At 36.2% G+C, this 13,921-nt stretch overlaps 1 protein-coding gene across 1 annotated transcript in view; it reads left to right on the top strand.

Annotated features, from left to right (window-relative positions):
* LOC150078390 (vesicular integral-membrane protein VIP36-like) overlaps positions 1-11,339 on the top strand; it is a 163,907-nt gene extending 152,568 nt beyond the window's left edge. The window contains exon 9 of the mRNA XM_090384345.1: positions 10,791-11,339. Coding sequence (XP_090240471.1) covers positions 10,791-10,939 — 149 coding nt within the window. The 3' untranslated portion in view covers positions 10,940-11,339. The remainder of the gene's footprint in view (positions 1-10,790) is intronic.
* The last annotated feature ends 2,582 nt before the right edge of the window (positions 11,340-13,921 follow it).

The following is a 13,921-nucleotide window of genomic DNA, read 5'->3' as shown; positions in this document are numbered from 1 at the left end:
GTTGATGCCCCTCCCCCCCATTTTAATTCCTTTGAGGCATCCATCCTGTTCTTTCTTTTTTTCAAGCTCTCGTAAAAGTCCATAACAAGAATGATTTTGTGCCTAACGTCCTCACACTCTTTACATCGTGCAAGCACAAAGATTGGCAATAACACGTCCTGTTTCTGATAGCTCCACAAACATCAAACAACCACAACATTTTTTAAGGCTGTGATTCAGAAGACAACCCCCTCCTCCTTCAGTTCTTTCCCAAACCATGCCACTCTCACTACTTTGAGCTTTTCTGCTCTGGTCTGAGGCATAATTTTGGTTTAATTCAATATAATTAAAAATACTACGCTAAATTTATATCATAATGCAGTAATTACGCTATGCATTGGATATGCTGTGAAGTTTATATTACTGAATAGATATATTTCAATATCGTGCTTATGCTATAATGTTATGTTTGTAAATTCTAAGTAGTTATAATAGATAATAAATTTAACTATCTATTGCCAACCCATGTTAGTGCAATAAGGTTCTGAATCAGACTGAAGCAGTTTCTTTTTTCTTGGATTAGTTCTTTGGGCTTAAATAACATACGTGAACTTTACAGTACTTCAGTATAATTATGGATTACACTAGCTGCAATCAGTAGTAAATTATAAAAATATGTAAATTATTCATCAGTTTGTGCACACAATGCATTATGCTTTTAGCAGTTTTTGTCATCCTAAGGCCCATTTTACACAAAACAATTGCCCATTTGAATTTGTTTTATTATATGGTAATAAAACTTGCAATGTGGTTTTATTACCATGAAACCAATAAAACCACATTGCAGCTACAATAAAGGGAATTTTCACACACTAATTGTATGGCAAAAATGATTGTACATTAGCCACATGCATCTCCTGGTATGGTTAACAGGAGAGACTGTTTTTACAGTCTCTCCTGTTAACCATACCATATATTCCATTTATGGAATACACATATATAGAAGGGGTGTAAAAATGTTCGCTGATGCTACAATTCATGGTGTTGGGTCTGTCAGAAAACTAAGAGCTTGGGAGAGATACACAGATTAATATGAGGGGTTTCCAAAGAGTAAGGTAACATATTTTTACTTAATAATGGTGAAAGGGAATGATATGAAATGCAGTGGACAGATGGACCTGTCCATCGCGTTTCAAAAAGACCAGCAGTACTGTCGCCTCACAGCAGATTCAAAATGGTGGCTACAGTGCGAGTGTGGTCCAAAACAAGTGTTCATGAAGTTATTTGCTTTTTGCAAGCAAAAGGGTCTTCACCAAGTGACATTCACTGTGAATTGGTTGTTGTGTATGGCGAGAAGATGATGACAAAGCAGGTGTGTTTTTGGTGCAATGAATTTAAAGCGGGCCGTGTTGACATTGAAGATCAACATCGGGCGGGCAAGCCTTCATCGAGCAAGACAGAAGACATTTCGTGCATTGTTCTTGAAAACAGGTGAGTGAAATTGCACAAATAGTGAACGTGAGTAAGTCGACTGTTCACGATGTCCTTGGCTTTCGAAAGGTGTGCTGCCGCTGGGTGCCCCGACAATTGTCAGAGGAGGACAAAGCAAAACGCATGAGGATGTGTCTGGAGAACCTGTTGCGATCGACAAAAGAGGATTTTCTCACTCGCATAGTCACAGCAGACGAAACGTGGGTTCATCGATTTACCCCGGAGAGCAAACAAGACTCCATGACCTGGAAACATCCACAATCTCCTGTGTGCAAAAAATTCAAAACTGTTCCCAGTGTCTGAAAAATCATGGCCACAGTGTTCTGGGATCACCAAGGCCAAGGTGGATTTCTTGCCAAAGGGAGGAACAGTCAATGCACAGCTTTACTGTGCAATGTTGGAAAAACTGAAAGCCAATATTCGACACAAACGACCAGGACTCCTGAGCAGCGTGATTTTATTGCACAATGCAAATCCCCACACCACTTGCGAGTGGCTGTGCCATAATTATTGGAAAACCCTGTAACCTTCCCCCCTACAGCCCAGACTTAGAGCCTTGAGACTTCCATTTGTTCAGCCCTCTGAAAACACCTTTCAGGAAAGTATTTCACCACGAATGAGGAAGTTCATCAGGCAGTGCGATGTTGGTTACTGCATGTGGGCACAGACTTCTTCAGTACTGATATTGATAAACTGATCCATCGTTGACAAGTGCATCAATAAAACTAGAGACTTTGTGGAGAAGTAGTGCATGTTCACTTATTTCTTGATGTGTAATTTCAACTTCATATTATTAAACATCATCGAGAGAAAAAATGTGTTCTTACTTTTCGGAAACACCTCGTAGATTAACTAGAGCTGCAGGAAGAGGTAAAAGTGATTCTTGCACTGCTTCTATTGAAACATGCAACAGCCTGAAAAAAAAAAAAAAAAAAGAGTCGGAGTGCGTTATGGGCCTAATGAATGGCAATACAGAGGAATATATTGGGCCAGTAAATGAGAGAATATCTTATAATGGGGATTTCAACTTTCAGATATTGACTGGAACGTGTGGGTTCACACACTAGCAAGACTTTTGTGAATTTATTGGATGACTGTTTTCTATAACAATATTTAGAGATGAAACATGAAGAAGCAATACTCTTGATCTAATTATCAGCAGCGATTCTTCGTGCTTTAAGCAACCCTCTGCAGGCAACCTTCTTGGTGGCTTTGATCACATGTGCTGATATGGGATTTACTTAAAGACAACTATTGTTGAGGGTAAAGGGAAGGGCTTTTGCATTCATAAGGATGACTACAGTAGTTTCAGACAGTCATAAAATTCTGTACAGTGGGACCATCTGATGATGTTGCCAACAGCAAGTTCTAAGTTGGAAGTAATCATCATAGAAGCTACTGGGCTTTTCATACCAAGTATACCAAGAAATACCGTTTCAGGCTTAGACCTAAATAGGTGTCAGATAAAACTGATTAGACTTGGGGCAAAGAATAAAAATGTATGGGGTGTATATAAATTATCTTGTGATACAGAAGCCTATGGTAGATATAAAATTGTCTGCAATCAAGTCACAAAGGAAGTCAGGCAAGCTAAGGCAGGTTACGAGAAGTGTCTGGAAATGAATTCCAAGAAAAGCAGCAAGGACTTCTTTACTTATATTAATAGTAGAAGGAAGGGGTTTAATCATATTGGTCCACTTGATATCGATGGTTTAACTGATCATGATCTTGCTTAGGTTGCTGACAAACTGAATATGCATTTTGCATTTACATTCATGCACGAGGAGTTCTTTGGGGAGAGGAATGTCAGAAGTTTTATCGAAAATCTGACAAAAAGCTAAATTATTTTGTGATAACTGAGAGGAAAGTGAAGAGAAATTCTGTAAGTTTAACATTAAAAGGGCACCTGGGATGGAGGAATCTATTCAATTATATTAAGGATGGCAGCAAATTAGGTAACTAAACAGTTAGCCATAAATATGAGAGCAATGCTGAATTCAAGGGAGGTTCCTAGGGACTGGAGATGCACAAATGTGTCCATAATTCCCAAAGTGGGAGGGATCAAAAGGTGACATGAGTAATAACAGACATGTAAGCTTAACTTTTGTCCCAGGAGAAAATAATGGAATCTCTGGTTAACAAATTTGTGCTGTTAAAGAATTAATATTCTTTAACAGCACCAACTGTGGTACTAGCCTCAGAGTAATGAAAAATGAAAAAAACTTGGTGTTAATTTTGCAGTCAGTTATGAAGTTGTCTGAACAATGCAGACAGCTCCTAGGACTAGCAGGGATAAGTAGGTGATTATCCCATTGTATAATTTAGTGGTTAGGCTGCATATTGATCTGGAGGTCTTGTTTTAGGAAGGATGTAGATCTGCTGGGATGGGTGCAGGGGATGCCAGTAAGATTGGTGAAGGGATTGAAAGAGTGGTCTTACTAAGATAGGCTTCAGTAGTGCAAATTGTAGCATCTGGAGATTAGCAAGGTGTTTAAGACTTTGAATGAATTGTGAAAGCTCAGTGCTGATGACACTCTTCCTCCTGCTCAGACTACACACAAAGGGGGCCATAAATTCAAATTGAGGAAGTATGGTTGCAGAGATGTACTTCACCCAGCAAGTGGTTGATTGTTGGAGCAAACTTCCATATGTTGTTACGGAAGTGGGTAGTTTGAATAAATTCAAGGAAGAACTAGACGAATTGGAAGGAATGAACAGGTGATGTGGGATGGTTTTATTTTATAAGCTTGCTTTCTTGCATCATATGCCATTACTAATAATAATAATGGTAAAAAATATCATACAAGTGTAAAAAGTCACTTTTCATTAGCTTTCATACAGAGTTTATTAGCAGCACCAGCTAAGGCATTAGTTTTTATTTTTTTCCACTTTCCTCTAGTGGCAGCATAGAAGAAAGATAAAAAAATAAAAAGCCTAGTGATCAACAGAGGTTAATTAGCAGCCTTGAACTGCTAATTAACCTCTTTATGGAAGCTATCATTTGTCTCAAAATCCCTACTAATGAAAAGTGACTTTTAAGACTTGTATGAATTAATAAAGAGAATTTGGGCACTTAATGAATGATACTGAACCCCCAAATTCTGTTTATATATTCCATTGCCCAATGATTTGAAATGATTGTTGCCATATGGTTTTATTACCCTGCAATAAAAGAAATTTTTTCATTCTTGTGAAATAGGCCTAAATGTGATTTCATAACCTTGAAAAGAAATGAGCTATTGTTTACAAAAAATGATAAGTGAATCCTCTGTATTGCAGCTGACAAATATGGTAGCTAGTTGCCCTTTCAAAGAAATGCATTATTTACTTTTTCAAGTTTCACCATGTAGTATTAATGGTGATAGCACTGTGTGTGTGTGTGTGTGTGTGTGTGTGTGTGTGTGTGTGTGTGTGTGTGTGTGTGTGTGCTCGTGGGGCTAGCAGGAGAATATTTAACTTTGTTTGGTTTGGGACTCAAAGTTGATTCATTTTGTACCTGACTAATAATGTCTTTAGTCTTGCATGTAGGTGCCTCCGTAGCCAGGTGGGAAAGAGCAGCAGTGCATAGCACACGCTTCTTGATTAGACCAGGGTTGAAGCCTGTCACCACCAAATACGGAGGACGCGGAAAGGTCAGGAATGACCACTGCATATTAGCATTAGCATTGCATTAGTAGAGGCATTTGATGCAAGAAAGCAAGCTTATGCAGCATCATCAGCCAAAAAAAAAATAATAATAAATAAATAAAAAATAACCACTGGTGAATTTAAGGCATCAGTTTGCAAGTGATAATACTTAAAGATTGTCCCAATTTTTTATTGCAATAAAAGATGAGCACACAAAGCGATATACTAGAGAAATGCTGAAGTTTTGTGCAATTAATGCCTCCACAAATTGAAATTTGGCAGAGATTAAATGTTTCTATTATGGTACCAACATTTTTAGTTAGAAAAATTTTAAATTATTAAAAAAATGAAGAATTGAAATTAATAAGCATTTTAAGTACATAAACTGGTGTTCAAAGAAAGTGCATCACCCCTTAAAATTATAATTGTTGTCCAAATAACATAAATCTTTTATGGCAATATTTCTTACAGATTGCATTATATAAGCTTGACACACGTAGGTGATGACATAATATTGCATCAGCTGTTACTTTCAGCTATATAAGCATGCTCTTCAAGAATTGCAGTCATTCCTTCCTTGTGTCAGGATGGCGAGTAACGTGCAGTTGACGCCACGACAAAAGAGTGCTATTGTTGCTTTACGTAAGGAAGGATGTTCTTCCTGTCATATTGCTTATATTGTCTTGTAATCAGTAGACAGTGAGTAGATTTCTTTCCATCGCATTATGGCCAAAGTAGCCTATGCGCCATCAAACCTCCATTTCTTTCCAAACTCAAGAACACTGGTTCTGCTAAGAAAAAAGAAACTGGATGCAAATGAGTCTCTACGCTACAACAGGACTACGTTTTGAAGCGCTTATGTATGAAAAACGGTAAAGCTTCTTTGTCTGAGCTGAAAAGAGGATGGGAAGAACATTCAGGAGTGGTAGCGAGTGCAGTAACAATCAGAAGACGCCTCTTCAAAAATGGACTTGTAGCCCATCGTCATAAGAAGAAGCCCCCTCCTCACACAAAAATGAAAAAAGGCCCAATTAATTTTGTGTAAGAAGCATGTCAAATGCACCCCCGAGCAAGTGTAAGTCAGTTATTTTCTCGGATGAGAAGAATTCAACCTGCATGGCTCTGATGGGAGACAAACAATTTGCCATGGATGTGTTGAAGAATACTATCCAGACTGTATAGTGTCTACAGTGAAATTCCCTACCATCCAAATGATATGGGGTTGCATTTCGTATCATGGAGTAGGTCACCTGCAGTTTATAAAAGGTTCCGCAAATGCCAATGGATACCTGGCTATATTGGAAGGCAAATTGCTGCCAACCATTAGAGACCAATTCAACCTGCCAAGCAACTGCATCCTTCAGGACAACTCTGCTCCTTGTCATTGAGCAAAAAGTGTAGTAGGCATTTCTGCATTACATTTGTTACAGGTGAAAAAATGTTTGGAGGAACTGTCCATTACAATGTTAGCTGTCCAAAAAACAGCCCGGACCTGAATCCTATAGAGAACTGTTGGCATCATGTGGAATCTGCAGTTGCCAGAAAGAAACCAAAGACCCTTCGTGAACTTCAAGAAGCCATAATTTGTGTTTGAAACCATGACCTATCAGTCTAATATATTCAGAAATTGATCTTGTCGATGCCTCGACAGTGGTGTGCTGTCATCAGGGCCAGGTCAACTAAATATTAGTTTGCACCTGGTGAACTTTTCATTTTGTTTTCCATTTAAAATGATAAACTGAAGCAAACTGAGGGCTTTTGATAACATTTCAGCCCTAATTGTAGTGTTTACCAAAACTGTTGTATAAAGATTGCAAATGCTAATTTTGGAATATTTTGAGAGCACGTGTCAAATATTACTTATCTTTGTCTGAACTATTAATAAATGTCATTTGTTTATATTTCTATTTGTGATGCTAATCATTAATGTAACATACCATCGCGAAAATGGGTTAGAAAAGTGAAATTCCTAGGTGATGCACTTTCTTTGAACACCAGTGTAGTTTGTTTAGTTACGAAGAAATTAACTAATGTATAGGTTTGTGCTATAGCATCATGTTTATAACTAGCCAACTACTAAGTAGTTAAAAATTGGGATCATTTAAGTATATCTTTTATTGTGAATGCCTTCACAATGAGTGGCCATTGTATTGCACTACCTCGAATAAGTGTTGCTTCTCTAATAGATACCTCTTCAGTATCTCTTCACCGACGAAGAGCCAATAAGCTTTGAAACGGTGCTGTCTGGGTGGTGGTATCCGCCAAGAATAAGGTAACAGTAGTCTTGTAATAAGTAATGCTTCTCTATTAGAGAAGCATTACTTATTCAAGATAGTGCAATACCATGGCAACTCGTGAAAGCATTCAACGAGATGTACTTAAATGATGCCAATTTTTAGTTGGTTACATATAAACATGATGCTATAACACAAACCTATACGTAAACATTGTAATCTACGTGTAAAACATCAAGCATTAGTATACTAAAAGCACTATACTACTGCCAGGTTAATGTTTCATTGATGTGTTTTTTTATTTTTATTTGTTTTGTGTGTTGACTGAGATGAGAGGGATTGAACATCTATAGTAGTTACTCTTAGATAAGTCCTATTATCTATAAAAATTTAATAGTCTCATAGAATGTTCTACAAAAGAGAAAAGGGTAGTTCAGTGGTCTGCACTTCAGAAACTACTTAAAAACAGGTATAATTTGATTTTGCCAGTGACATGTGAAATTTGTATTTTCCTATAAACAGCATTTTTTATTTCCCTCTTGAGGAGACATTATCACACTTGCATTACATCGCATTACATCCAAGACTGTGGTATAACAAGGTGCAGTATATCGAAGTTTGCACTGTATTTGTTTTAGGTGCATTTTTTTTTTTTTTTTTTTTCTATTTTTAATTACCATTCAGATATGTTATATTTAGTGAGTATACAGGTTGCTAAATCAGACTTTTAGTCATTTTTATCCATGCTATCCTGATAGATGCTTATCCCTATTCAGTTTAATACTATTGATCCCCCTTCCTCTTGGTCTGCCTGTAATCTTATAGACATACCATCTTACTTTGCTTACTTTTGAACGGATAAAATTTACTTCAGTAATTTTTTTTTTTTTCTTCTTTGGTTATATGATCCTTCCACCTTAGTTCCATTTATTTTCATTAAACTCTCATTCCTGAATGATCAGTTTCATTGTTCTTTACCCAGCAATCAACCCCATAGGAAACTGTTTCCATCTTTCTCCACCAGTGTTTTCTGATATTATAGTTATATCTCTATGTTTAAATTTAGAGTATACACAGACAAAAAAAAAATAATGATAAATAAATAAACTTATATACGAGGGCTGTTCACTAAAGATAATTTTTCATGAACAACCGTACTGCTTGTTATATTTCTAGCAGAGCTGTGGAATTTGAGACAAACCAAGCTGCATCTCATAGCAACTGCACAGTTGACTCATGCACAAGTTTATGCCTGTTTAGTGGCACACCTCCATAGCCAAGTGGGAAGGAGCAGCAGTGCGTAGCACACGCTTCTTGATTGGACCGGGGTTCGAGCCCGTCACTACCAAATACGGAGGATGCGGAAAAGTCAGAGAGTGACCACCGCATATCCCGGGGCAATATGGCCTTAGTTGCTAATGCTCCTAAAAACCAAATAACAAACAAACAAGCCTGTTTAGTTTCACCTACCTAACGATGGACATGACACACAAACAGTATGCTGCTCTCAAATTTTGTTTCTGTCTTAAGAGAGCATCAACTGAAGCATATGAAATTATAAGAGGCTTATGGTGAATCTATGCTTCCATATAGCACAGCTCACAGGTGGTTTAGAATGTCTAAAGATAGTGATTCAATTACACAAAAATCAGTGCTCCTGGAGCTTCGTCCATTGTTGTCACCAGAGAAACCATAAGCACTGCTTCTGTAATTGCGAGAAAATAAACAGTAAGGCAACTGCAGAGATGTTGAGAACATCAGTAGGAGGCATGCACGGTATTCTCCATGACCATTTGATTATGATAAGTGTTTGTGTATAATGGGTTCCAAGACTACTCACACCTAAGCAACAGCAAGTTTGCATGGGGATTTGCCAGGAGCTTCAACAAATAGTTACTGAAGTTGGCAAGGTTCTGCACAAGGTGATAATGGCAGACGAAATGGTCTCATCATTTTGACCCAGAGAATAAGCAACAAACCTGCGTTTTTAAAGTCTCTGTCATTGCCAACATCGAAAAAAGAAAGTTGTGGCTTCTGCTGGAAAAGTTATGGTCACTTTTTTTTTTTTTACATTCAAGTAATAGTTTACTAGCATGTTGTGCCCTGTGTTAGCATCATTACAGGACCTTATTCTAGAACTGTGCTGCATACTTTGCAGGATCACATTTGTTGCAAACAACCACAACTGCATGGGTAGGCTGATGCTGCATCATGACAGTGCAAGACATAACATTGCTCATACTGTCATTGTACTCAGTCGGAATTAATGTCAAATGTGTTATCTGCCCTACAGCCCTAACCTTGCAGATGAGGAATGTTGAGGAATCTCTAACATCTAGCTTAGGAGATGTTAGAGATTTTCTCCCGATTATATAATTGCTGAAAGAGTTGGTTTATGTATGGACATTATTTCTACTACCCAGGTAGTATGACTGGATCATTTAATTATATCTCATGTTGTAAATACCTTCACAAGTGGCCGCAGTATTTCACTGCTTTGAATAAGTAACGCTTCACCAGTGGAGAAGACTAATATTACTTTTTTCTTGGTGGATACTACCATGAAGAAAGACAGCACAGTTTCAAAGCTTGTTGGCTTACTCATCGGTGGATGGGCAGGTATCCTGTTGCAATAGTGACAACCCAGTTATGAAGTATAAGGCCACGATGCATTCATACTACCTGGGTAGTAGAAATGATCAGGCAGTAATCATGCATAAATCAACTCTTTCATACTCTTGGACATTTCAAATATTTAGTCAAGAAATATTTTTAGATTAAACTATGCACACCATCACGAGAATAAGTAACATTAGTCTTCTCCACTGGTGAAGCGTTACTTATTCAAAGCAGTGCACCTTGGACACTTATTGTGAAGGTATTCACAATATGAGATATAATTAAATGATGTATGTGCAGTAACCACGCATAAAACAACTTTCATACTCTTAGACATTTAGTCCAGAAATATTTTTAGATATATAATTGCTGATCCTTCCATAAACACAGCTTTATCCATAGGTGGTGGAAGAGAAGAGTTTTATTTTCAGTGAATACTAAAATCACATTTATTCAATGTTATCTAACAAAATATTGAGAAACAAATTCCAAAAAACAGGGTCCTACTTAGACTATTCTTTAGGGCTAGTCCCCTAGAAAGTGCTATAACAGGAATTTACTGTAAGTTGAGGCACTTCTATAGAATATACAGATTTTAGACAAAATTAGAAAAAAATGATGCTACCAATTTATTAACCTTCAGTTTGCAACCTAGACTCTTTATCAAAGGGAAATTTAGTAACTACTAAAATCTTAAATATATGATTAGTTCAAAGAGTGAAGAAGGGACGAAAGTGGCAACAAAAATTAAATGTAGAATAATGCAATTTGATTTTTCAAACCTGCTGAAATATAATTACTTTTTAATTCACACTTGTGTTTGATCAAATTTTATTTCAGATCATGTTGATGATCCACCTCCACCAATGTCTGGTACAAAACTCTTTTTGATAATTCTGTGTGCAATTCTTGGAATTTTTATTTGTATTATTGTTGGTGTAATGGTCTTCCAGAAGCAGCAAGAAACAACAAGAAAACGGCTTTATTAGGCTTATTGTAATTTCACTTGGATAAAAAGCAGATGTGAATAATAGTTGACATTCAACTGCTAGTTCTTCCAGTATTCTTTTTTATGAAAAGATTACCTTTTGTAATACTTACCACCAACTGTAAAAATTGGATGTGGGAGTAAAAAATAATAATGGATAGTTGTTATAACATGTTTTGTATATATTTAATAAAGATATGAATGATACAACTATAAGAAACTTGGACCATGTATGAAGAAAAATTAAAAATCCATTTTTTTATTGAAAAGTACTCTTATTTATTATATTTATATTACTTTTCTAATTCCAAGAAGCCAGCCTAACAGAATTAACTTCTTTAAAACTTCTCTGAAAGTTGCATATTTTTACATTAAGCCCTTAAATTTCATAATAGCTTCCATTGGCATCACTTGAATATTTAGGAAAATTTCAAACTGATTTATTTAGTCACTGTTATTTTTTTTTAAAAAAATGGTATTTATTCAAAATAACCAGCTTATTGAATGTGTAGAAATTTCAATAACATTAGAACAAACATTAAAAGGGAGGGAGGAAACAACTGCATAGATACATCAAAAATCTAATTTTATCAGTCCTTACACTTAGCTGGTTCCTGAAAATCACATCTTAAATCAGTTGAAGCACAATGTTTAAAATTTGGGCTGCTAGGTTCTCACTGAAGCATCCAGATAATTTTTTTTTAATTATAAAATGACTGATAACATTATACTTAAGCAAACAAACTGTAAATTATTAAAAACTAATGTTTTTTTTTTATTCTAACATAAAAATGTAAAGTCAAATAACTATTGAAGGAATAAAGTACATAGTCATGGCATTAGACCTGTCGCCTCACTTAAGATAATCATAAAGACTACTGGCCTTTCTTGAATTGTTGCTAAAATGAATGGCATGCAGCACAGTTTGATCCTGAATTCAAATGATAAAAAAAGTTTTTCAATATCAGCAATAAGCCTTTCTGGCATTGGAGCAGGGTCCTTTAACATAACCTGTAATTCTTACCTTATCTTTATGATTATCACCATTGACACACAATGGATAACTAAGGCCAAGAAGTGATGTGTGCCGGTCTCTTTCCTTTTTCAGAGTGCTTAGTTATGTCAACTTTTATGCATTGTTATGGTTCTATATTTTCTTAATAACCAGACACATCTCCAGCAATTGAATTTCTTATCAGCTATTATTAAGGTACAAATACATTTTTAAAAAATAATGTAAACAACAGGCAATTTTCTGTTAACATACCAGCATTATAACATATTGACTAAATGCCATTAAAAACAAAGTAACTTGTTTGGTAATCACTGTTTCCAATGAATTTAACCCTAGCTGTAGAAATCTAAATATACTATAGATATCTTTTGTCAAATATTAATAATTGATACAAGCATCCTACTTTTCTAACTCATATTGATGATTTTGTCAAACCACCTCCTACCATTCCCAATACACTCCGATCAATGTCTGCTGTCAAAAGGATGTCAGAAGTATTTTTAATTGTCCTGATGGTATTTCTCTAGTAGCTCTCAAAACCTGTGCTCACCCCTCTTCTGTGTCACCTTTTCACACTTTCTTATTCCACCAATATTTTTCCCCTTTTGCTTAGAAATTTGCTCATATCCCATTCCACGTAATTCTACTCTTTCTAAAGTAATGGAGAAATCTCTTAACTGTCATCTCCAAAACTCTCTACAAACCTTCCATCTATCAATGATTGCTAGTGTCAGTCCACTGGTGATATACTGGCTTATGTTATCCATCTGTGGAAAAGTCTGGTGAAACTCAAGTAGTTGCTCTTGACGTTTCAAAGGCTTTTGCTTGTGTTTGGCATAAAGGTTTCCTAAATAAGCTTCCATCTTATGGGTTTTTTTTTTTTTTTTTGTAATTGGTATCCAGTTTTCTTTCTGACTGCTCACTGCAGGTGATGGTATATGGCTCTCTGTCTTCTCACTTTTCCATGAATGCAGGTGTTCATTCTCCCACTTTTTTCTTCTTATACATCAATGACTTTCTTCCATTGACCTGAAATCCTATCCATAGTTTTGCTGATGACAGCACCTTGCATTCCATCTTCCAGTTTGAGAAACCTTGCCCTGCAGAAACAGCTTCAATTTCTTGAATATCCATTACCAATACGCTTAAGTGGGATCAAAATTAACTTAGTCGACTTCAATTCTTCTAAAACTCAGTCCTGTCTTATATCTCACAAAAAGGTTTCTTCTGCTTCTATGCTTTTCTTTGTTGACATAAGCACATCATAAATGTTGCTCCCTCTGCATCAAAAAAACTGGGTTTCTCTTATCCTTTCAGCATTACTTTTATTTTAAACAGCTGCTTGCTCTGTACAAATTGCAAATCTGCCCTACTATGGAATATTTTCCTAGATCTGGGTCAGTGACTCCAAACCTCTCTCAGGCTTCTAGATTCCATTCAAAGGAGGGCATTTAGATTAATTAATGACCTATCTCTTCTCAAAGTCTCTCTCCTCTGTCTTATAGCTGTTCTGTTTCTGCTGCATGCCTTTTCTATGGATACTTCCATCAGCACTGTTCTTCTGAATTGGCTTCCAAACACATGCCACAACCAGTCATCATCCTTTTACTGTCCAACTTCAAACTACAGATCCAACATTTCTTCTTACTAATTTATTCCTTCAACTTCTGTTTTCTGGAACAACCTCCTTCCATGCTTATTTACTGAAAATTACTATAGATTCTAATATCTCTCTCTTGTTTGGGGTTTTCAAAATAAAAAAGCAAATTTATTTATTAGCCTGTTTGGCCAGTTATATATAATTCTGGACTACTTCAATAAATGAGCATCATAAGTCAAGTGCTATCCATATTTATAAATGCTGAAAAAATATATGCCAATCAGGTGAGCCATACACATATGTTAAGTGAAATAAACCTATATACTGTAAACTGCACATTCTTATCCTATTATTGAAACATTCTAAAC

The sequence above is a fragment of the Mastigoproctus giganteus genome, chromosome 11, assembly GCF_048544385.1.
Source record: "Mastigoproctus giganteus isolate SK-2022 chromosome 11, ASM4854438v1, whole genome shotgun sequence".
NCBI lineage: Eukaryota > Metazoa > Arthropoda > Arachnida > Uropygi > Thelyphonidae > Mastigoproctus > Mastigoproctus giganteus.
The sequence above is the reverse complement of the archived record's forward strand: the minus strand, read 5'-3'. Positions and strand labels throughout refer to the sequence as shown.